At 42.5% G+C, this 25,662-nt stretch overlaps 1 protein-coding gene across 13 annotated transcripts in view; it reads left to right on the forward strand.

The window, feature by feature from the left end:
* The window catches only part of AGAP1 (ArfGAP with GTPase domain, ankyrin repeat and PH domain 1), a 600,162-nt gene that overhangs the window by 200,913 nt on the left and 373,587 nt on the right, over positions 1–25,662 (forward strand). For 9 of the 13 annotated variants that reach the window (XM_067548649.1, XM_067548652.1, XM_067548642.1 and 6 more), the window contains exons 3-4: positions 14,643–14,730; positions 15,525–15,536. In XM_067548649.1, the coding sequence (XP_067404750.1) occupies positions 14,643–14,730; positions 15,525–15,536 (100 nt within the window). The remainder of the gene's footprint in view (positions 1–14,642; positions 14,731–15,524; positions 15,537–25,662) is intronic. The other 4 variants (XM_067548650.1, XM_067548653.1, XM_067548643.1 and 1 more) reach the window with 1 other exon arrangement.

Here is a 25,662-nt window from a genome sequence, read left to right on the forward strand (position 1 = left end):
TCACCTCCCAGGGGTCAGGAACGATGAGGCAGATCGCCTCAGCAGGTCATTCTTACCCCGCCACGACTGGTTACTACACTGGGAGGTGACAACTTTTCTCTTCTGCAAGTGGGGTGTTCCCCAACTGGACCTATTCGCTTCGGCATGGAACAAGAAGTGCCCGAGGTTCTGCTCGCTCCGGGGTCGCAATCCGAACTCCATTTCCGATGCCTTCCTCATAACGTGGACAGGGGCCCTAATGTATGCCTTTCTCCCCCGTTCCTGTTGCTCCCCAAAGTACTCTTAAAAATCAAGAGAGACAAGGCCAATGTCATCCTGATTGCACCAGCTTGGCCGAGGCAGCACTGGTACAGCCTACTGCTGGACCTCTCCATAGCCACGCCAGTACCGCTTCCGAAATGCTACGACCTGCTCTCCCAGGACCAGGGTCACCTGCTGCACCTGGACCTGGATTCCCTCCACCTGACAGCATGGAGGCTTTGTGATTGATTGATGGAGGGAGAGAGAGCCTGTTCGGTGTAGGTCCAGCAAGTCTTGCTGGGAAGCAGGAAGCCATCAACCCAGGTGGTGTACAGGGCTAAATGGAGGTGTTTCACTGTTTGGGTGGAGTCCCGGGGTATCCCGCCAAGTTGTTCGTCCATACATGCGATTTTGGAGTACCTACTCCATTTAAAGATGCTGGGCCTGTCATTCGCCTCCCTGAGGGTACACCTAGTGGCCATCTCAGCCTTCCACAAACCGATGGAAGGAAGGTCAGTCTCTTCACACCCTATGTCCAACACCTGGTGACTTTCTGGGATCTAAACCTGGTCCTTGCCATGCTGACAGGATCACCCTTCGAGCCCATGGCTACATGCCACTGCTCGTTCTCTCCTGGAAGGTGTCCTTCTTAGTGGCCATTACATCGGCTAGAAATAAGAGCATTGACCTCAGAACCCCCATACACGGTCTTCTATAAAGATAAAGTGCGACTAAGACCCCACCCGGCCTTGTGGTGTCTCAGTTCCACTATAACCAGGATATCTTCCTCTCTGTGTTCTTTCCTAAACCACCCAGTTCGGAGGAGGAGCGGAGATGGCACTTGCTGGACGTCAGAAGAGCCCTGGAATACTATATAGAGCGAACCAGGCCATTCCGAAAGTCGTCGCAGCTGTTCGTGGCGGTGGCGGAACGGATGAAAGGCTCACCTGTCTCCACCCAGTGCATCTCCACCTGGATCACCGCCTGCATACGGACCTGCTACGAGCAGGCGAAGGTGCCACTCCCAGGACCTGTTGCTGCACACTCCACCAGAGCCCAGGCCTCATACGCGGCCTTCCTGGAAAGAGTGCCTCTGCAGGACATCTGCAGAGCAGCGACCTGGTCATCGGTTCACACCTTCACATCCCACTACGCCATCGTGCAGCAGGCGAGAGAGGATGCAAGCGTCGGCAGAGCCGTGTTGAGATGGGCTGCTTGCCAGTGACTCCTACCCACCCCCAAGGTATGGCTAATTAATCACCTATGTTGGAATGCATATGAGCAATCACTCGAAGAGAGAAAACAAGGTTACTTACCAGTAACTGTTGTTTTTCAAGATGTGTTGCTCGTATCCATTCCAAACCCATCCTCCATCCCCGCTGTCGGAGTCGGCAGAAAGAAGGGACTGGGGACCCGCAGGGTCGGTGGCGCCATATATACCGCGGTATGAGCGCGGCACTCCAGTGGGTGTTGGAACCGACCCTGCGGAGGTTGCTAGGGTAAAAAAGCTTCTGGAGACTCGTGTACACGGCACGCACTCACCTATGTTGGAATGGATATGAGCAACACATCTTGAAGAAAAACATTTACTGGTAAGTAACCTTGTTTTTCCTGTACTGAATGGGAGAGGTTTTTTTCAAGCTTTGGTTAAAATGGAGATTATTTCAGTATTGAAGAGTCAACAAGGTAGAAGATATGTACCTGTCAAATCCACTGACCAGTCAAACCAGCATCACAGCTGAAACAGCTTGTTAATGGCAAGTCAGTAAGGCCTTGTCTACACTAGAAAGTTTTGTTGATCGTAGTTACGTCAGTGATTAAAAAGCGCTGTAATTACAGCACTCGTGCCCCGTCCACACAGCACCCATTTTGTCGCCAAGATGCGTCCACACTTGGTGCTGTAGTATCGACAGTGAGAACAGTGCACTGAGGGCAGCTATCCCACCATTCAGCTCGGCACCTTTTGCCTCTAGGAATTGTGGGATGGAGGAGAGGAGCGTGGATCAGCATGGGTGCTGGCTTAATGTTCCGTGGCGCTTTGCATTTCTGTCTCATCATTCATTGCATTTCTGGCAGCGAGTTGAGCTGTTTTTTTCAACGGATTCCCGCCGTTTCCTGCATGCCCACCATCTCTGTCTGAAAAGATGGATCCTGCACTACTTTCCATTGTTGCTTTCAGCGTTCTGAACTCATCTCGGCTGGTCGTGCAGTATATCATGTGCTCTGAACTGGAGCAGGAATCGGAGGAGCCTGACCTGTTGAGTGACATGCAGACAAATAGCACTGCAATACTGTTGTCATTCATGGAACATCTGCACACGGTGAACTGCCACTTCTGGGAGTGTGAGACAAACACTGAGTGGTGGAATTGCATTCTTATGCAGGTCTGGGATGACAAGCAGTGGCTACAGAACTTTCGAATGCACAAAGCCACTTTCATGGAACTCTGTGCAGAGCTGGCCCCTGCCCTGCAATGCAAGGACACCAGAATGAGAGCTGCCCTCTCAATGGAGAAGCGCATGGCAATCGCCATGTGGAAGCTGACAACTCCAGACTGCTACCAGTCGGTTGCTAATCAGTTTGGAGTTGGCAAGTCCACCGTTGAAGCTGTCTTAGCAAGTGTGCAGGGTCACTAATAGCATTCTGCTGTAAAGGACTGTGACTCTGGGAAATGTGCATGAAATAGTGGATGGATTCACAGTGATGGGACTCCCTAACTCTGGCAGGGCAATAGATGGCACGCATACCCCAATTTTGGCACCAAACCATCTCGCACCAGAGTACATCAATAGGAAGGGGTACTTCTCTATGGTACTGCAGGTGCTCGTGGATCACCATGGGTGTTTCACTGACATCAACACGGGTTTGTCAGGAAAGGTGTATGATGCTTGTATCTTCAGGAACACTGGCCTGTACTGGAAGCTACAAACAGAGACTTTTTTTCCAGACCAAAAGATTCCAATAGGGGATGTTGAGATGCCCATAGTGATCCTGGGAGACCCAGCCTACCCAGTAATGCCACAGCTCATGAAGCCTTACATGGTCAACCTAGGTAGCAGCAAGGAGTGCTTCAATAACAGGCTGAGCAGGTGCCGAATGACTGTTGAATGTGCATTTGGCAGGTTAAAGGTGAGTTGGAGGTGCCTTTATGGCAGGCTGGACTTAAATGAGGATGACATTACTGTGGTTATAGCCACCTGCTGTGTGTTACATAATTTATGTGAAGTTAAGGACGAAAAGTTTGCTCGCCCTTGGGTGGACCAGAGAGGTGGATCATTTTGCATCTGCATATGAGTAGCCAGATGTCATGGTTGTTAGGAGGTTGCAGCGGGGGGCCATATAGATAAGGGAGACATTGAGGGCCCATTTTGACCATGAGAACCCATAAGGTGTTTTTTGAAACAGCGCTGTGACATTCTATGACTGTTATACAACTATAGATGCGTGTCGGTGGCAGGTGAAAATATCATGCAACACGGAAATAGAGTGCTTATTGTTCTGCGAACTTAATTTTATTATTAAACACAAAACTGTTCACAACAAAAAGAATCCTGGAGGGGAGAAAATAGTGGGGGGCCAGTGCCAGCTATGATAGGTGCATGTAAATCCAGCTGTCGTTCTCATAGCTGTCTGAAGGGGTGGAAAGAAGTGGGTAGCGAGACGGTCCATGAGTTTGGCAGGAATGTGTTGAGGCAGTTGGAGTGCAGGAAAAGAAGTTCTGTTGTGGCTGCATGGTGGGGCGAACTGGCACGAACTGTGTCTGCAATGACACTGTTGTCTTTAGCAGCTCTGTCTGCTCCTCCATGGCCTTGATCATGCAGTCATGGCTGGCCAAAATTTGCACTTGATTCTCCTTCTGTTCCAGTCTCTCCATCTTTTGAGATTCAGACATTGATTGTCTGTATGCCCTTTTCTCTTTTTTGGACGTCTCAGAGGACAGGAGGAGTTCCTGGAACATCTCCTCCTTGCTTCTGCGGGGTTGCTTCCTTATCCGCCGAAGGCAGTCTGCTGGCATAGAGGCCTTGGCTGAGAAGGTCACATCTGTGTAAGAACAAGAAACAATGAATAGAAGCATTATTGTAGGTGCCCTAACAAAATCACTATGAAACACACCTCATTCTCACTGTCCCCCTGTGCAGAGTACAACTCCTTGATTAACCTGGGGATAGTGAGTTTGGGAGGGGGAGCGAGACAATCCAAGTAGTTTGAGCTTCTGGGTGGGTGAGCGGGTGTTCACTTGGGGCATAAATGCAGGTACCTAGGGAAAAGAAATTTCAAGTTGTACCACTTGGTCTCCACTTAAGTGATTGCCATTTGGCATGGGAAAGTGTCCTACAATGGGGGAAAAATACAGCTGCTCTGCCAAGGAATCCGAGGCAGAGAACTGAAGAGTAAGAAAGAAAGATCTTGCTGTGGTTGTGTAAGTTGATTTACTTCCTGTGAAGGAGTGAACTGCATTGTTAAACTGTGGTTGGTTTATCTAGTGGTATGCTGGATTTCTCAGTTATATTGAGTCCAGCTAGGTTGGATGGGGTGACCAAAATTTATTCCTGTCTACAAGAAATGTTGCTAAACACATCAGATATTTGCCTGATACTCCTTGTACCTCACTTACTTCTATAAGGAAACATTAATTAACAGTATTTTCCTTTTTCGGATAAGACATCCACCAAGCAGGTGAACACAAATGGGAAGCTTCAAAGAGTGAAAGGCCCCAAGGAAAAATATTGCTTTTGATTTTTCTTGATTATTATTTAACTGAGCTGGAAATTTATCTGTGAAGGGCAGCCTGTAGGACCTCGTGGCTGAAGGTTACGTCCCAGGAGGAGAGCATACCAGTCTTACTATGATAGGTTGTTGGGGTTCCCCTGAAACCTCTTCCGCTCAGTTCCTCAAGAACTCTGTTTGACTCCAGTCTCATCCCTCAGGTTCATTTATTTGACATACAGCAAAGCTACGCTGAGTGGATCAGTCTCAAGTGTAGGGGATGGGTATAGGGCACACCACACATCCAAAGTTACACAGCAAACCTCTTCCTTTATATATGTTTGCATAGTACATTGCATTACTGTACATTAGATCACATGTTTTGGGATTGGCTTGGTTGCTTTGGAGGAGCCAATCTACGTACAGCATTCTCTGTCCATGCCCTGCCCATGTAGCACTTACTCTTCTCCTCCTCATTATGTTCCCCACTTCTAATGTCCATTGATGTTTTGTTTTTAATAAATGGTTCTCTGGGTGTTCTGCCTCTTATCTTAGCTAGTTCAGGTATTCTGTCTTTTAGTTTACTGACCCATTTACTTATTCTTGCACAAACATTTTGTTTTCAACCTGTTGATCTATCGACCTTCCTGAATCCTGTCTTCCAAGAAATGAAGCCTCCCACATGGTTAATTATTCATGTCAAGACAAGCCAACATAGGTGAAGGTCTGTACTAGTGGCCAACTTGTTGCTCTGAGGATTTCTTTACAGGGCACTCTTTGTATACTCCAGAAATGGAGGAAAAGTCTTAGCTGAGTGTTTTACATATTAAGGAGCAACTTTATTGGGTAGACAAAGCTGTTGTGATAATATGTCAGCACATGACAGATGGAGCAACTTTACTCAGTTCATAAGTTCTAAATGGCAATGAATTACCATGGATTTAAATGACAGGTGTTGGTGTTTATCACACTCCTCAGCTGATATATCTAATTAGTAATTACACATACACACAACAATTTTGAAGTTTAAAGTTGCAGAGTCAAGCGCTCAAAAGTTAGTGTGCCAGAGTTAGGGTTGCACAGATCACCTTAATTTGGCCCCCACATGCATATGCATTCTGTGATCATGATGCTAAAGATTATATTATATTATTTTTTTCACAGGACACCTGCATCATTCAGGGCACCAGGTGGACAGTATGCACTTAATGAGCAGCAATTCAATATTTTGTCTTCATTTTTCAATATGTCCTGCTAGGCCATATTTACTGCACTCTGTTCCCACACTGCTCTGCATACGTGGACTTTGCCATGGCATTCATCACTATGGAGGGTGAGTGTTTTACAAACGTGAATTGATTTTCACAACACTCTTTTGAAGTGAGGAGGTATTATTACCTCCGTTTTGCAGATGAGGAATTGAGGTAGAGATCATGGTCAGAAATGTCCACTAATTTTGAGTGCCCAATTTGAGACACTTAGCATTTTTAGAGTAGATATTTCAGAGGACTTAGAGCATTGAAAACACTGTAGAATAGTGAGTGTCTCCTATGGAACTGTGTGTGTTCAGCATTAGCGATTACTTCTGAAAAGCTTCATCTAAGAGACTTGATAGCATTACACAGGACTCTTTTTGTCAGAGCCAAGGAGCAAATCAGCTTCTCCAGGCCAGCATTCAGTTACCTAAACCATGAGGCCATCCTTTCTTTTTCTGCAGTTCCCTGCTTCATTCACTTCATTAACTTCCAGCTTTACAACAAATGAGCAGGGGACCTATATGCAACACTCATAGAATCATAGAATATTAGAATTGGAAGGGACCTCAGGAGGTCATCTAGTCCAACCACCTGCTCAAAGCAGGACTAACCTCAGCTATATCATCCCAGCCAGGGCTTTGTCAAGCCTCAGCTTAAAAACCTTTAAAGATGGAGATTCCACCACCTCCCTAGGTAACCCATTCCAGTGCTTCACCACCCTCCTAGTGAAAAATCTTTTCCTAATGTCCAACCTAGACCTCCCCAACTGCAACTTGAGGCCATTGCTCCTTGTTCTGTCATCTGCCACCACCGAGAACAGCCTAGCCCCATCCTCCCTGGAACCCCCTTTCAGGTAGTTAAAGGCTGCTATCAAATCCCCCCTCATTCTTCTCTTTTGCAGACTAAACAAGCCCAGTTCCCTCAGCCTCTCCTCATAAGTCCTGTGCTCCAGCCCCCTAATCATTTTTGTTGCCCTCCGCTGGACTCTCTCCAACTTGTCCACATCCTTTTTGTAGTGGGGGGCCCAAAACTGGACACAATACTCTAAATGCGGCCTCACCAATGCCGAATAGAGGGGAATAATCTCTTGCCGTGACCTGCTGGCAATGCTCCTCCTAATGCAGCCCAGTATGCTATTAGCCATCTTGACAACCAGGGCACACTGCTGACTCATATCCAGCTTTTTATCCACTGTTACCCCCAGGTCCTTTTCTGCCAAACTGCTGCCTAGGTCGTCGGTCCCCAGTCTACAGCTGTGCATGGATTCTTCCTTCCTAAGAGGAGGACTCTGCACTTTTCTTTGTTGAACCTCATTAGATTTCTTTTGGCCCAATCCTCCAGTTTGTTTAGGTCCTTCTGTATCCTATACCTACCTTGCAGGGTATCTACCACTCCCCCCAGCTTAGTGTCATCCGCAAAGTTGCTGAGGGTGCAATCTACCCCATCTTCCAGATCATTAATGAAGATGTTGAACAAAACCGGCCCCAGGACCGACCCCTGGGGCACTCCGCTTGTGATGGGTTGCCAGCTAGACATGGAGCCATTGATCACTACTCGTTGAGCCCTATGCTCTAGCCAGTTCTCTGTCCATTTTTTAGTCCATTCATCCAACCCGTACTTCTTTAACTTGCTGATAAGAATACTGTGAGAGACAGTATCAAAAGCTTTGCTAAAGTCAAGGTATATCACATCCACCGCCTTCCCTACATCCACAGAGCCAGTCACCTCATCATAGAAAGCAATCAGGTTGGTCAGGCATGACTTTCCCTTGGTGAATCCGTGTTGGCTGTTCCTGATCACCTTCCTCTCTTCCTCTCTTTAAGTGCCTTAAAATGGATTCCTTAAGGATCTGCTCCATGATTTTCCAGGGATTGAAGTGAAGCTGACCGGTCTGTAGTTCCCTGGATCCACTTTCCTCCCTTTTTTGAAGATGGGCACTATATTTGCTTTTTTCCGGTCCTCAGGGGCCTCCCCCTGTTGCCACGAGCTTTCAAAGATAATAGCCAATGGCTCTGAAATCACCTCAGCCAATTCCCTCAGCACCCTCGTGTGCATTGCATCTGGCCCCATGGACTTGTGTATGTCCAATCTTTCTAAATAGTCTTGGACCTGTTCCTTCAGCACTGCGAGATGTTCGCCTCCTTCCCATTCTGTGCCACCCAGTGAAGCAGTCTGGGAGCTCACCTTGTCTGTGAAGACAGAGGCAAAAAAGGCATTGAGTACCTCAGCTTTCTCCACATCCTCTGTCTCCAGGTTGCCTCCCTCACTCTCTAAGGGGCCCACACTTTCCCTAATCTTCCTCTTGTTGGCAACATGCCTGTAGAAACCCTTCTTGTTCCCCTTCACGTTCCTTGCTAGCTGCAACTCCAATTGTGCTTTGGCCTTCCTGATTTCATTCCTGCATGTTCGAGCAGTGTTTATATAATCCTCCCTAGTCATCTGACCAAGCTTCCACTTCTTGTAAGCTTCTTTCTTGCGTTTAAGTTTACCAAAGACTTCTTTGTTAAGCCAAGCTGGACGCCTATCATATTTGCTATTCTTTCTGCACATCGGGATGGTTTGCTCCTATGCCCTCAATAAGGTCTCTTTAAAATACAGCCAGCTCTCTTGGATTCCTTTCCCCCTCGTATTAGCCTCCCAGGGAATCCTGCCCATCAGTTCCCTGAGGGAGTCAAAGTCTGCTTTTTCTGAAGTCCATGGTCCGTATCCTGCTGTTCTCCTTTCTTCCTTTTGTCAGGATCCTGAACTCGACCATCTCATGGTCACTGCTGCCTAGGTTGCCACCCACTTCTACTTCCCCTACCAAATCTTCCCTGTTTGTGAGCAGCAGGTCAAGAAAAGCACGGCCCCTAGTTGGTTGCTCCAGCATTTGCACCAGGAAATTGTCTGTGACACTATCCAAAAACTTCCTTGATTATTTGTGCTCTGCTGTATTGCTCTTCCAGCAGATGTCAGGGTGATTGAAGTCCCCAATGAGACTGTGTGTGTGTGCTTGTGACTGGTGCAGTTACAGGGACCGTTTGGCAGTTGAGGGTGTGTCTGATTGATTGATTGATTGATTGATTGATTGGGAGTGCTTTGATCCAGGTGAGCTTTGAGGGGTTAATTGCAGGGGCGGGGCTTTGAGGGTTAATTGCAGGGGCCGGGCAACTGCCCCAGCCTTATAAAAAGCAGTCAGCGGCGAACAGACGAGCGGCTAACAGAAGGAGAGAGTTTGCCTGGGAGTTCGCCTGAGGAGAGAGCCCACAGCGGGTTTTTGCCTTTCAGACGTTGCTGAGCAGGAAATAAAGCATCTGAAGAGGCTCTCAGAGGAAAGATATGGAGAGTGAGCCATCTGTTGTTGTCACCTGCACTGGATGTGCTATGTTTGTCTTCCTCCCACAGGATAGAGATGACTTGATCTGTACCAACTGTACCAACATATTGGAAGAGAAGGTTAAAGGACTAGAGGCCCAAATATCAACCCCGTGTTGCATTAAAGAAAACGAAGTCTTTCTAGATCGGGCACAGGCACAGTGTAAGGAAGGTTCAGAGAAGGCCGGGCAGGCGAAACTGAAGAACGGGGAAGAAAATTGGCAGCATGAGACCTCCCGAAGAAAGAGAGCCTATATGCCCACCATGGAGATAGAAGTAAGGAATCGTTTTCATCCTCTCTGCACAAGTACTACGGCGGAGAACGATTTAGAGGACCCATCGGAGGGAATGGATCAGAAGGAGACCCGTTTGATCAGAAGGCAAGGGATGCATTGTCCGAGGGACGAGGGTTCCACGACCACCATTCCCAAGAGGAAGAGAAGGGTGATGGTGTTCGGGGACTCCCTCCTAAGGGGGACGGAGTCATCCATCTGCCATCCGGACCAGGAAATTAGAGAAGTGTGCTGCTTGCCTGGAGCTAGGATTAGGGATGTGACGGAGAGACTGCCAAAACTTATCAAGTCCTCAGACCACTACTCCTTTCTACTTCTCCACATGGGCACCAATGACGCTGCCAAGAATGATCTTGAGCGGATCGCTGCGGACTATGTGGCTCTGGGAAAAGAGATAAAGGAGTTTGAAACGCAAGTGGTGTTCTCATCCATCCTCCCTGTTCAGGGAAAAGGCCCAGGTAGGGACCGTCGCATTGCGGAAGTAAATGCGTGGTTACGCAGGTGGAGTCGAAGAGAGGGCTTTGGATTCTTGGATCATGGGATGTTGTTCCAGGAAGAAGGATTACTAGGAAGAGACGGGATTCACCTAATGAAGACAGAGAAGAGTATCTTCGCAGACAGGCTGGCTAACCTAGTGAGGAGGGCTTTAAACTAGGTTCGACGGGGGACGGAGACCTAAGCCAGAAGGTAAGTGGGGAAGAGGGACACCACAAGGAAGCAGGAGGAGGAGGGTGCAGCAGGGGAGGCCTCCCGATTCATACTGTGAAAGTAGGCCAATCGGCTACTTATCTCAAGTGCCTGTACACAAATGCAAGAAGCCTGGGAAACAAGCAGGAGGAACTGGAATTCCTGGCACAGTCAAGAAACTACAACATGATTGGAATAACTGAGACTTGGTGGAGTAACTCGCACGACTGGAGCACTGTCATGGATGGGTATAAACTGTTCAGGAAGGACAGGGGCGAAGGGGTGGAGGAGTTGCACTGTATGTAAGAGAGCACTATGATTGCTCTGAGCTCCAGTATGAAACTGGAGATAAGTCAGTTGAGTGTCTCTGGGTTAAGCTTAGAAGCAAGAACAATAAGGGTGATGTCGTGGTGGGTGTCTGTTATAGACCGCCAGACCAGGAGGATGAGGTAGATGAGGCTTTCTTTACTCAACTAGGGAAAGTTTCCAGTTCACAGGACCTGATTCTCATTAATTACCATCCCTAGAGAACCTTCTCCTCCAGGGGCAGGGGGCCAAAAAATGTATTTTATTAATGATCTCAGTGTATCATTATGCATACACACAAGGGGGCCAAATGAAGTACAACTTTAATTCTGACATTTCCTAATTTGACTGCTTGATTTAACAACTTTGATGTTCTTTTAACAAACTGAAAAAACAACCCTTGTGGCATTGTATTGACACCCTCATGGATCGACAACTGGGTTGGAATGTATAGAGACTCCTGTCACTTGAGTTAACAGTGTAACTGATAACAGTAGTAGGTTATCTTTTTGTGGACCAGCACTAGTGGAGGATGAGATGCGCCTTTGCCAGAGGTTTTCAGAGATGTTGGCTAAGAGCAGAGGAACAAGAGATTTGAGAATCTTGGTTCCATTTCAGGCTCTAATGGTTCTCTAATGGTCACCAATCATTCTGCCCTTGTTCCTCCAAGCTGAACCTCTTCTGTCCTTGTTCCTTCTCAAGCCTGTCCCACTCCCAGTCTCCTTGCCCAGCCAATCCCACTTTCTACCGCTCCCTCCACAGGTCCAGCTCTTGTTTCTTGTACATTGAGTCAACAGGAGAGAGATCTTCCTTCTCTCCTTTCTGGTGTCTGGTTCTACAGTAGCCTGCAATAGCAGGGAAGAGGAATTGTAGGGCAAACCCTGTTTATAGCCCCTGCATCTCTGTGCTGGAACTTACTGGTACAGATGGAATCTTCGGAGAATTTAGCTGCCAAACTCTAACAAGTCTTTGAGTATGTGCAAACTGAGATTTTTTCCAGAGGCTTGTAACTTTGCCAAATTTGTGTGTCTCTTCATAAAACAGCAAAGAATGGAGGCAGTAGAGTCTGTCAACAAAATGGTCATAAGAATTTTTAACCTGGCAAAACTATGTATTTTTTCCTAATCTTGTTCTTGCAAATGGCTTAAATCATTTGTGGAAGATTCCAAGAAAGTTCAGCCTTAAAAAGACACACAACATATAAGATTTCAGTCACACGCAAATTTTGACAGGAATGGATTTTTTTTCTGCTGTTATACCCCCAGTATCCGTCCATCACTGTTTTAGACCTGTGAAGACTCGACTGAATCAAAGATCAGATTTTGTATGACACTGAAGTTCTGCACTCAATCCTTGGGATTGGGTTAGAACTCTCTCTTCAGGAAGTCTGTTTCCAGTGAAAAGGAAATCACAAGTTCGAAGTAGTTTGTGTTCAAACTGGGAGTCTAGGTGCTTGTTACATTTCACTGCAGCCCAATGATTTTTTGCCAGATACCTCCATGTGTTTGCAGTCTAGTTCTGATATTGTGTCTGTGTCAGTATCGGATGCTTCAGAGGAAGTTGCGTGAAAATCTATAATGGACAATTTATTGAATAAAATGCCTATAAGGATAGTTTGTTCCGTTGTTTTAGACAATTTCTTCATGCTGAACAGAGGTTTTTTATTGAGTTGTTTGTCATATCTAGTTTTTTCCCTTATGGGTTACAGTTAAATTAGGATGTAGCAGTGCACATGAGCAGTTAAATTTTATAGCTTTCAGTATACATTGCTTTGAATTTAACATTGAATCTCATCAGCTGTCATGCTAGTTAATGGTATTAGATTTCTGCATAAGATTCTTAGTCTTTTCTTCTCTTGAATAGTCTAAATAATTTTAATCTATAAATGTTACCATCACGTAAAAAGGGAGCCACTGATGATTTTTTTACTCTGCCCTTTAGAAGTTTGGATTTTGTACTCTGGCCAGGTCTCCTGTTGATCAATTTGTCTACGCTAGGCTGCTGAATAGTAGTATAATAATGTTGAGAACCACGTTGTCAGTCAACCTGCAAGTTCACTCTCTGCGAGTTATCCAGTTAAATGTGTAAAGACAATTTGTACACATGAGTGTTTGTTTTCATGCAGGCTGATCCTGGGATGCAAATTTCAGAGACAGGTTTTGAAAATTTGGCCCAAAATGTTTGCAGCCCCACAATTATGTAGCAGTCCTGTATGCTTTTTCTGTCATGCCTTATGAATTGTCATCAGTCTTAGCAGGGTTTCAGGTAATACCTCTAGCAGTGATGTAGTAATGTATAGACCGTTTTGTCTTCAGTTGAAGCAGTGTCATAGGTTTCCATGGAGCATTCTTTTGTTTAAGTGATGTTTGAGAATGAGGAAAATCGTAGGTCTCCAAATGCTTGAACTGGTCAACAGTATGTTACCTCACGCTTACTTTTAGTTGTAGACATCTCAGTATATACCAATAATTCCTCTTAGATAGAAATTAGATTGAAAGCTTCTGGTGTGCTCCTTTTAAACTCTCTTCAAAGTCAGCTTGCACAGAACCCTAACGAACAGATGGTCTTCCTATTACCCCTTAGCTCCAGCTTTACTTGGGTTTTATTTATTTTGGTCTGTTCCTTAGGTTGGTATCACTTATGCTTGTAAATACAGTGGAATTTCACTTGACATAATCCTGTTAGTTTCTTTTGCTGCAGGTGACTCCCAAGCAGATTGTATTCAAGCTCTCTTCTACTAGCTCCCGCATCAACTGATTTGTAATTGGTGCTCCCTCATGCACTATGGCCTAGTGTGCATTAGCTCTGATCCCTCCATTTTCCTCTTTCTCTCCTGCTGCTTTCTTTCTTTCGTTCTTGCCCTCCTTATTTACCTATTTTAAATTCCTTTTTTCTTTCTTCTTGTTTTCCTCCCCTTGTAGCACGTCTGTCCCTGCCACTGAAGGCTTATATTGTCTGTTAGGTGAGGGCTGGCTTCATGATCTTAGATTATGTGCCTGATGCTTAAAATGCTTCCACGGCTACATTATTGGCTACAAATGGGTCCTCCGCCCAAAAAGGTTGAGAACCACTGATTTAGAGCAAGAATTTGATAAAGTGAATGGAGCAGTTGTAGCTACCACTTTCTTGCAGGTTTTTAACACACAAAATTAATTTTGTGTGACACAACAATACTGTTCCTTCTGCTGACTCTGCAGCAGCAGTTAAATCAGAATTGTTGTTTGAGATAACTGATGTTAATGGACAAAAGACTTCAACATGGTATGAAAATGAATTTAAAAAAATAGTATAAAGGATAGAATAAATGCTTCTTCATCTTTCAGTCAATCTTGGTGTGTAGTTGAATAAAAGAGTGTTCTGGAGTCTGGCATCCCAGGGTGGGGAGCGGGGCAAAGTTAAGGTTGCAGTGCACTACTGTACTATACTGCACACACATCACCAGTGCTATATCTCTGGGTAGAGTAAAGGGAAGAGACTGTAAATAGCTTCACTTCTCATTGTATTCCTTCTATGCTGTGTATGTGGTGTGCAGCAGCCTTAGTGTTTTCACAGTGAACTTATTTGTGTATTAGTAATTTGTGTGTTCTGAGATAATTCCATGTTTTTCTTATAAGTATATAGTACAATTTTTGGTAAAGGTCTTTCTTGTAAACACCAGGGTAAAAATATTAAATGTTCTATTTGGGGATTGAAGGTTTTTTTGTTTAAATAAAATTATACAAATAATACTATTTGTTATATAATTTTTTAAATATCAGAAGATTTGTTTCTGGCTCAACTATGTATCTTTTCATTCCAGGGAATTGTGGGTAATTTAGCTAGTGGCAAGTCTGCACTTGTACACCGATATCTGACTGGCACATATGTCCAGGAGGAATCACCCGAAGGTAAGTAGATATGCGGATGATTAAAAGCATGCTGGTTTAGTTCTTGCTGTCGTGCAATGCACCGTTAATCATGGTTTTTATGATCTAGAAATACTACAATAAAAAATCATCACTGGTGTTTTTTGCAATGTTGGTAGAAAATAAAGTATGCTTCCTTTTAATATTTGTCATAGTGGAGACAAGTAGAGGCAAGGAGTACAGTTATATACCTTCTTTTTGTAATAGTTCAGTATTTTAAATGCTTTTCCATGAAGTATTTGTCAATATGGGAAATGTTCTTAATCTCAATTTCACAAATTCAAACACTCTCACTATCCAATTGTAGTGCTTACTACTGTGACTACTTCCATTAATTCCAGTGTAGTTGTTGAAGGCAATAACTACTACCATTGGTATTGGATGTATACAGGATTGGGCACTTCAGTTTGTTGTTGTATCAGAGACAGTAATGATTTTCCAAATAAAACTTGAGTGTAATGAATTTGCTTAATTATTTTTAGAACACTAATTTTTGGGGCTGGAGAAGAATACCTTTTTTTTTTTTTTTTTAATTCTTGTTATGCTACAGTTAAAATGTAGTTCAATACTTTCGTTGTTTTCATTATTTTAATTTAAGATTAGTCAGTTTTATAGTTTGAGATCATGTATATCATCATAGCACCGAACTGAGGTATATTTTTCACTAAAAGTATTTTCTTGATTTTTATTTGTTCTCCTTATGAACTTTAAACCAACTCTGAGACACTGAATTTCTGGTTCCTTCTTTTCCTTACTGGCTGTTCCATTCTTTGCAGATATGGATGCAGGTAACTATACATTCTCTTCATGACAGTGCTTGTCTTGTTTTGAAGAGGGAGGAGGCCCAGCTTTTGTACTGTAGTGTTTTCCCCTTGTTTTGTGTATCATCTAAATTTGTTTTTCTTTTGATTTTCTTAAATTTTAAGCACATCTCACTCTGTCTTGTCCCTTACTGTAGATGTCTTTTTAGCAGTAGTCATATGTAGCTTCATGCGTCTATCGTAACACGTGTTTGAAATTAATGTTGTCGTGGGCGGTTATACAGTTCAGAGTATTAGAGGACAGCATTCTTGAGGTTTTAACTAGTTTTTATAGTTAAAAATCTGTGGGAGATTGCACTGTGGAGTCAGTCATTCTCATGGGCAAATGCAGGAGTAGTGTAATTTCTAGATTTGACTACTTCACGTGAAAGGGATTTAAGTTGTTTATCACTGTTAGAGGTAAAGTTTAAAGACCATTGCAAATCCTGTACTGGAATGTTGGAAAAGGTGTTGGAAGGTCCCCACCTGATACTGTTGCTTTAAGCAGCTATCGGTAATGAGAAACAAACAAAGATAAATGGTGGGTCAGTCCCAGAACTGCGAAAGCCTTACAATGAAAAGAGGAGCATTATCAGTATCTCCACTGGTTTTTGTTTTTTTTTAATTCCCATGAACAGAAGATGATAAATATTTTATTAGTTCTTTCAGGAGACAAACTTGTTTCTGTTCTATAGAATTTTAATTGCACTCTTTCCCCTAGACCTGGAATATTTAGTTGGTTTCTTGATTCTATAATTTGTTGCTCTGTTCTGAACGTATTCCCATCTGTCCTCTTTGTCTTTAGGGATAGTTATTTACTGTACTTGAAAGTGACATTCAGCCTGTTTTCATGGACAGGAGTAGATCACCGAGGCAGAGTTAGATAATTTCTTTGCACATAAATGTAGCTGACAAGCCTTACTAATGGCACCATGCATTTTCATTAACAGGAAAAACTAGAACAATTAAAAGCCATAATTCACCTTGTAAGTGATAGGGTTAAGATGTCTGATGAAATTAGTACTTAGGAATTTAATTAACTCCGACAATCTGTTGTTAGTAAACATCATCTATGGAAATAGTTGAAGTGCTCTAGCCCCACATAATTTATCTCCTCCCCATAACCTAGTGTAAAAACATACCCCATCAATCTGTGTCCATGCTGGTAGCTGGACTGTATCTAGGCAAGGAAAGGAGCTTGTTGTTCCAAATTTCACATTGGGATTTAGATTCAAGCTCTATCCATCATAGTAGAAGGAATTAGGCTGAACTTGTTGGCATTAACCTTCTGATTTGATGCTAATGCTTAGTGATGCCTTTGCCCCTTGGTGATGACTGAAAAAGAGTATGGGCTCTTGAAGTTGGACAATGAGTAGCACATACCTGAAATGTTGAGGCCTATGCTATTTCTCAAAATAAAACAGGTTCTTATGTGAGAGCTATTTGTGAGTTGGTGAGTGCATGTTGGGTGGCATGTTAGTTTACTCAGTAGCTGTACTACTAATATCTAAGCACAATGTACTTGGGATATGAAAAGTGTGATATACATACTCACTCTATTTTTGCTCCCTTTATCATCTCCCAAATTGCTGCCATCTCAGTGAATCTCACCTTCCGGCATGGGTTGGCTGAGTGCCAGACCTCCTCTGTGGCTTTCTCACCACACCAGCAACTGTTTTTAGGGAGCATTTAAACATCAGTATGGGCATTTTCCTTCCACTTTCTCTGATCCTAAGTGTTATCTTCCACACAAAAAATACACTTGAACTACATCAAGCATGTGGCTCAAAATACCCTTTTGTCATCACTTATGTGGCAACTCCTTTGTATTTCTAATTAGGTAAATTCTGAAACTTGTAAGTGAAAATTGTAAAATGAAAGCTGATTTATTTCCTTCAGTAACAGTCCAAGAAGTAATACTTGTACGTCAGGCTTTAATTCATTATACCGGCTTCTCACTATGCATCTATGCATACCAAGTGGGACAAGCATTTTCATTATGGAGGCGTTTTGGTGTCTGATTTAAGAGAAAATAGGTGTCTGAAACAACCTTGAAGCCAGAGTTATTGGAGATTTTCACTTACATCATGCTGATGTTGAAACAGGGAGCTGCTTAAATATAGAAGACCTATTGAAGTTGTCTGTCTCCTCATAGAAACACAGAGAGCGATTAGAAAAACAGCCACCACTCATCAACTTTTATTGTGTAAGTGCAGGACATGTCGTTGAGCTGCAAATAGGTCATATTTAAACTGTTATCTTCACACCTACATTTAAAGAGTAGCTCTGGTTTCTTGAGAGGGTTGAACTGGAAACTGTTCTCGGGCACCCAACTTGTCCTCTAATGATTATGGGTGTGTCTGCACTGCAATTAAAACCTGTCCCTGGTTCATGCCAGCTGAGTCAGGCTTGCAGGGCTCTGTTTAGGCTCAAGCTCCAGCCCAAGCTTTGGCACTCTTCCACCTCGCAGGGTCCGAGAGCCCAGGCTCCAGCTCTAGCCCAAATGTTTATCCTGCCGTTAAACAGCCCCTTAGCCCAAGCCCTGCAAACCTGAGTCAGCTGGCACGGGCCAGCCACGAGTGCCTAATTGCTATGTAGACAAACCATATTTGGACTGGTAAAAAGCTCTTGTGTGGTGTGTTCCATTATGATGACGATACTGTGCAATGCTAGGTCACCTTCCATTTGAGATTATTGAAGTGCTTTGCAAACATGAATGAATTAAGCTTTGGAACACCTGTGTGAGGCACATGCTATTGCCATTTTACAGGAAAAGTAACTGAGGCACAAAGCAGCTGTATGACTTGATTTAACCACGGTGTCACATACAAGAATAAAATTCAGTCTGCTTACTTGTGTCATGGCAATTCAGAGAGGCTTTTTTCCTCTTTCAGCCTCCTTTTGAAGCTTCAAACATGTTAAATGGAAAGCATGATAAAGTACTTATATCCATGGAGCAGCAATCAGCATGGAGAGGAACCCTGTACACAGTGTGGGAGGGTAAAGCAAGCAGCTGACGGAATGTAAACAAGGAATGTGAACTGCTTGGTCTTTCCAGAGTATTTTCTAGAGATTGAAGGGGAGTAATAAGGAACAGTTAACTGGTTCCCTTTCTGTGGGGCACAGGAAAGAGTAAGAGCTGGTGCTGAGAGGGAAGCAGATACCTATCCTGCTGGAGGGGTTAGAGACAGGATGAAGGATAGCACTGGGTTGTAGCTGGCTACCAAAGGGGGAAAAAAAAAAAAAAAAGTACCACGATTAGAACATGTACACAAAGGCAATTTCAAAAGCTGTTGTATGTTTAAAGATATACATATCTATATAAAGATAGTAAATTCTTACAATATATGCTGATACTTAAAATTAATAATACACAGACATTAAAAACATCATCCTTTACTTAACTGCAGAGATTGGAGGTCAGAGTTCTAGTCCTCTACTTCAGCAGCTGATATCCTCAAGGAGCTTGTGCTGTGCTTTAATTGTATGAGATTATCCACAGCTGTAGTAGTACAGGACCCTGAGCATCTGCGCTTTGGTACTTAAATTAAGGAGATATACACAAAGTATTATATTAAATTATATTTCAAACTCTAATATTTCATATATTTTTTAAAGACTGAAATTTTGTTCGTTAAAAGCAATAAAATCTTCCCCCCTGACCTGAAGTCAGCAAACATACCCCCCTTTCTTGCAATGGATTCATTTAGGCAAGTCAGCAGGGCTCTATATGTGTACAGGGATTGCCCACATATGGAACAGTTTGCAGAATCGGGGCTGTAGTGTGGATCAAAATGTGAAATATTCCTAACACTGTGGCACAAACCCCAGTCCCCACCCTTCATACTTCTGCTCCTGCTTAAATCTTTAGTGTCAGGTATCCAAGAAATAACCTGCTATTTTGAAAATTTTACAATGGGGCATTATTTTTCTTTTTCAGGATAAGGATTTGTTCCCAATTGTCTAGCATCTCCCAAGTTGAACAGGTCATGTGATACAAGATTGTTCAACTCCGCAATGATTCCCTCCCCCAATTGTTTCGTTTTACAGATAATTGAAGTAGTTCATATTAGTGTACTTGCTTTGGTTTCAGGCACCCTTCTAGAAAAGATTCACATAGTGTATCAGGTTTTATTCCTCTTTCCTTAAGGTGTCTCCAGGCTTGGTAAAAAGTGTAGATTTCAGCTGGTGGTAAACTTGAAGAATGTCTATTCCTTTTAATTCTTGGAGATTATTTGCAATGTCCCACCAATAAATGTGCTTAAAGGATAAAGAAATACAAAAATGTGTAAATAGTAAACAGAGGAGATGTCATCTTCAGCAGTTAGTTACATAGTAGAATGAATAGTATGGCATAATTATCATCAATAAACTTCAATTAACTGAATTTGTTACCTAGCTTATTAAAACAAATACAACCTACATTGCTCTCCAGTGTAGGTTGGCCATAGGAATTGTGAAATTCTTACTTTTGTATGTATTGATGCTTTTTTTGCCTGTCATATGAATTTTATTCTGAGTTTCATTCTTCTGTTGTGTGTTGTCCAAGCTATGACCTCTAGTGCCTATTTATTTTCACATATCTATCTCACTGTTTTGACAGGAGATAAATCTGTGCAAGAAAGAGTGGGAGTAAATTTTCCTTTAGACTTTCAACCACTTCTGTGCTTTAACTTTCTCTTGACATTCCTTTGGTCATAAACTCATATTCAATTACTTTATTATATCTTTTACTAGAAAATTTAAATCTAAGAAATACTCAATTTATCAGTCTTGATACTCTTCCATTTGATTTGTTCAGATAGGCAGTTCACCAACTCATTGTGGTGCTTGATAGCTGAATAAATACACAGATGAAGTTTGGGATTTTCCTGCTTTTCTTGTTAATTGAAAGTTTTTACTTTGTACTTCATGTATTTTACATTGGTGAAGTGTTTGGAGTTGCAAGATTTGAAAGGAACATCTTGTCCTGACACTCCTCCCCTTCCTTCCCTCCAAATGCTTCAGTCACCCAGAATTTCCTTTCTGCAAGTGGGGGCCCACTAGTGTCTTACTGTAATTTCCAGTTCTGATGGAACTTTCTCATTATCCCCTGAAATGCACATATGGGATAGAGCTATTTAGACAAAAAGATACTTTATGTATTTGTGTACGCTCAATGCTATAAAGACTATTTCTAATAAAGGCAAGACAGTGTATAGAAATAGATGCTGAAGGCTAGATCTTGCAATTAGTTCCACGTAGACAGGCCAGGTGTAGGGCACTGCCTGTGGAGATCTGCTTTGTAATCTGACTTCAATCATGTGTTTACTGCCCATCTGTGTATTCTAAGTTGAAGTGAGAAGCCCTGTCCCAAAGCTCATGTGTTTTTTGTGTACTGTACAGTGCAAGTAAAACCTTCAACACCTGAGCAAATAAACAATGCTAAATAATACAGGTCATTTTTAGAAATTCCTCAAAGGACGCCAGGTCCTACTGCAATTCCACAAGTGATGATAGAATAAAAAATCATGGACTTCTACAACCAGGTAAACTAACTCAGCTGTGCAATATCCAGAAAAATAAAAATAGAATTCCCAGTTTAATTGATAGGACTTCCTTCCTGAATTGTATTCGAGTGTAATATGATGTGATTGGACAAATGAGAAAAGGAAAAACTTGAACTGCATAAAGATAACTATTTAAATACTAGGGCTCTGTTCTTGGCTTGTTCCATGTCCCTTTTGGATGTACTGAAGCGATCTTCTGTTCCACTAGCGTGCAGTATCTTTCATGATACCACTATACTCCACTGAATTTGTTTAGGTGTTGCACATGTTTGTTCAGTGTAGAAAGTTGTGAAGCAAGGAAGAGCTTTCATGGCAGTTCAGATCAACTCTTTAAAAATGATGGTTGTGGCACTGTAAAAGGATAAAGGATGCTATCAGCATGAAGAAAGTTCAAAAATAATTTGTTTTACTTTAAAAACAGTCAGTTTTGCATCATGCTGTCTGACCCTCTCCCTTTGCCAGCAATCATCATGTAAAGATCCAGCCGTATTAAACAAAAAAAAAAAAAGAATATTTTCCTGCACACAATAGAGTACACTCAACCCCCCGACCACAAAGATGCCTTGCACATGTGTTTTTGGTTTCCAAGAAACTCACATTTTTTTAAATTTGCTTCAGTTTTGGAAGTTGCTTTATCCTCCATGGCTTCTCTTTACTGGGGGAGTTTATGGACCATGCTGTAAAATACATGCTGCCACACTAATATTTACAAAGGTCTTCCAAACATCTCCGTGTGTTTACCTACCAAAACACGTCAGTGATAAATGAGAGCTGATGGAGAGGGATTCTAATTGTATATTATTGTAGAATAGTAAAAGTAAGTTGACCAATCTTAAATTGTACAGACTGTGCCCCTTACTAAAAGGAGCTATGTAACAACAGAGAAGCCGAAAGTATTTAAAATGAATTGGAATACTTGATATGGCTTCGACTAGCTTTGCACACCACCCAGCTGGTGATTTGAGGCTGCCTGAGGGGATCCGGTTTTTGTCCTCAGGAAACTGAAGTGCTCTTATGAATAGATTTAGAGGGAAGCTAAGTGGAGTTGCCCAAATTGTTCTTCCTCTCTACTTTTTGCTCTTCACAGAAGGAAGTAATGAATAGTTAGGCCTAATAGTTGATGGAGTGGAGTGGCTGATTTAGGTGCAGGACCAACATATGCTACCTTTGTTGTGCAGTATCAGAATCATAGAAATTCGTATAGAGAGGTCATATAGTCCACCCCCTTGAGCTGAGACAGGACCCTTAGATCACCCCTTACAGGTGTTTGTCTAAACTGTTCTTAAAAATCTCCAATGTCGGGATTTCCATAACCTCCCTTGGAAGCCTGTCTCAGTGCTTAACTATCCTTGTAGCTTTTCCTAATATGTAACCTACAGCTATGCTGCTGTAGACCTGAGAACAATTGACCACCATCCTCTTTACAATAGTCTTTAATCTATTTGAACACTGTTATAAGGTTCCCCCTCATCAGTCATCTTTTCTCAAAACTAAATATGTCCAGTTTTTTTTACCTTTTTGCATAGGTCAGGTTTTCTAACCTTTTATCATTTTTGTTGCTCTTCTCTAGACTCTCTCCAGTTTGTCCACATCTTTCCTAAAAGTGGGGCACCCAGAATTTTACACAGTACTCCAGCTGAGGTCTCACTAGTGCCGAGTTAAGCGGGACAGTTACTTTCCATGTCTTCTATATGACATGTCTGTTAATACGACCCAGAATATTAGCCCTTTTCTCCACTGAATCACATTGTTGACTCATACTCAATTTGTGATCCCTATAACTCCTAGGCCCTTTTCAGCAGTACTACGACCTTGCCAGTTAATATCCCATTTGGCAGTTGTGCATTTGTTTTTTCCTTCTGAAGTGTAATACTTTGCACTTGTCTGTATTCAGTTTAATCTTGTTGATTTCCACCCAGTTATCCAGTATGTCAAGGTTGTTTTGAATTCTAATCCTCCAAAGTGCTTGCAACCTCTCCCAGTTTGGTGTCATCCAGGAAAGTTATAAGCATATTCTTCACTCCATTATCCAAGTCATTAATAAAAATATTGACTAGTACTGGACCCAGGACTGATGCCTGTGGGACCCCACTAAATGCATCCCTTCAGTTTGACAACAGTCCTTGTATCATGGATTGTTTTATTGTTTTGGGTATTTTAAGACTTAAATGTTTTGAATATATTTTCTCTTTGGAAGACTTTTGGCTTTGAGTTGATTCCAGCAGAGAGGTTTTTTTTGCTGTTGACGCCCAGATATGGAGTGGTATGTCTGGCTTTTATCTATTGAGATATATATGTATCTGCACTTAGTTCTCATTGTCTTCAAGAGCCTTGCAAGGGTTAATTAAAACGGCATCTCTGTTACATATGATGAATCCTCCTTTTTCCCACTCCCTCTGAGACAGTGCAGATCAGAGAGAATTCTCTGAATTCTTCTGCAATCCAGAACAATACTGTTTAAGCATCCCACAGATAGAGATGTGGTTCATGTTAATTATAAAGCAAAAATAGGTGCTTGCTGTGCTACTGGGGTGAAGATACACACAGACACAGAAGCTATTTCCGTCTTTGCTGCTATGCATGGTGAAAAAATAAATGGTGATGGTATGAATTAGACTTCTTTGAAAATCCCAGTTTTAATGCGTTTCTGAGGGAGTTAAACAGCTGGCTCCTACTTAATTTCAGTGGGATTTATGTGCCTAAATACCATAGGCTCCTTTGAAAAGTCCAACATAGATAATAAGTGCAGTCAACTCAGATTTATAGCTACGATTTACACAAAGTAAATCTGCTGCTAGTGATAAAGATAAGTCCTGCCAACAGAGCACTGATTGACTTTCTGTGAGTCCTAGTGACCTATGGGTCACTTGAAAAGCTATTGGTGGAAAAAATGGAGTTCCTCTTTTTTGTGTGTTTTATATATTTGTCCTTTGGATTCGTTTTAAAAACCACAAGTCCACCTTTCTGGAAATATCTTTCTTCTGAAAACTAAGTTAAACTTGCATTGTCCAATAATGCAGTGGAATTTTTCCAAATTCCTGTTAGATTTGATTTTCACTAATTTTCATCCCTCTCGTTAATCTGCTGCTCCTTTTTGGGATCTCGTCACAAATATATGTGCTTGCAGGCCTTTAAGTCCTATTTGCACCAGATACCCTTAACAGCTATCCAGTGTGGTTGATGCCAAGAAGGGTCCTGGTCAACTGCTGTAGATGCTATTGCTACTGGCCTCCCACATGCCAAGCATGGCACACATCTTCTGCGTCAACTTCAGGTGTGTGGGATGAAGGAGTGTTGGTTGGACTCTGCAGAATTCCCATTTTCAGAATTCAGATAGGAGAGCAGAGATCCCTAAACAGAGAGGGCTTTTTGGATAAGGTGTAGAACTTCTTCGGGCCCCAAAATTTCAGCCATTCTGACTCAGCCACCTGTTTAATTTTTCCCCAAGAATGCGGATGCCCCAGGTGAGCCTGTGCAGGGGAAAAGAGGGATGGATTCCAAGACCAGCCCTGCTGTTGGTGCTAATAGGGGACAGTTGACTAGAGGAAACAGCAAAGCAGGCCTCCCCCCCTTCAGAGAGGAGGAGAGAATGGATATCATTGCAGCAGAACCCCTCCGTGTTCCAGAAAAGTCACCAAGAGGATTGTGACCTCTTTGGGACAGGGACATCTTGATTATTTGTGTACAGTGCCCACCATAGTGAGGCCCTTATTCTGACTGGGAATTAAATCTTACTGTGTTACAAATTAATAAACTAGTTTGGGATGTGTCCCAGCTTTTCACCTACCTCCAGTAAAATATCCAGAACAGGAATCCAGAGGATTTATATTTCATAGTCGAAGCAGTAAACCATCTTCCTCTAAAACTTCTAGGAACAATGGCAAAAAGGAAATTTGAGGAAGAACTTTCAGAACTCTGCTAAATACTATTTCATGTGAAAAGCTGCAAAAGGTACTTTTTTCTGTGTTCCTGAAAATAGTCTTTAAGCCAAGAAAATAAAATGGGTGACTAAAATACTTCCATTGTTGGAGAGAGTTCCTAAACTTGCAGACCTAGATCTTCAATAGTAACTGCTTAAAGTTAACCACCCAATTAATGGACAGTTTTCTTAACATAATGCCTCCCTTTCATTTCTTCGGGGCTTCTGGGTGCTCACCATTCAGGAAACAGGTAACTCTTATAGGTATCCAACAGTCGGCACCCATTTTTTAAAACGTTGTCTATGGATTTTAAGATATTCCCTTTTCTTCAGATGATCTATCCTGAGCAGTGGTTCTTCAGATGAACATTACATATATATCTATTATCTGCAGTATATTTTAAAAACAATCTATAATATTGCAGTTATTTTGTTTGATGGAAGGGCATCTACTATATCTGCAGTATAATATTATGATGGAAGGGCATCTACTATACTGAAGCTAGTTTACAATGAAAATATAAAAGGCCAACAAGGAGAGAACTGATAGCCTGAAGCAAATAGCTTTGTGGAGTTATATTTTAGGTGGTCTTGGTATTCAGTCCAGGTTATGTACACTTGCTGAAAGCTTGGGAGGTTTAGCTGA

This window comes from Emydura macquarii, unplaced genomic scaffold (assembly GCF_026122565.2).
Source record: "Emydura macquarii macquarii isolate MOO-44397 ecotype Brisbane River unplaced genomic scaffold, CSIRO-AGI_Emac_v2 contig_1253, whole genome shotgun sequence".
In the NCBI taxonomy this organism is placed as follows: domain Eukaryota; kingdom Metazoa; phylum Chordata; order Testudines; family Chelidae; genus Emydura; species Emydura macquarii.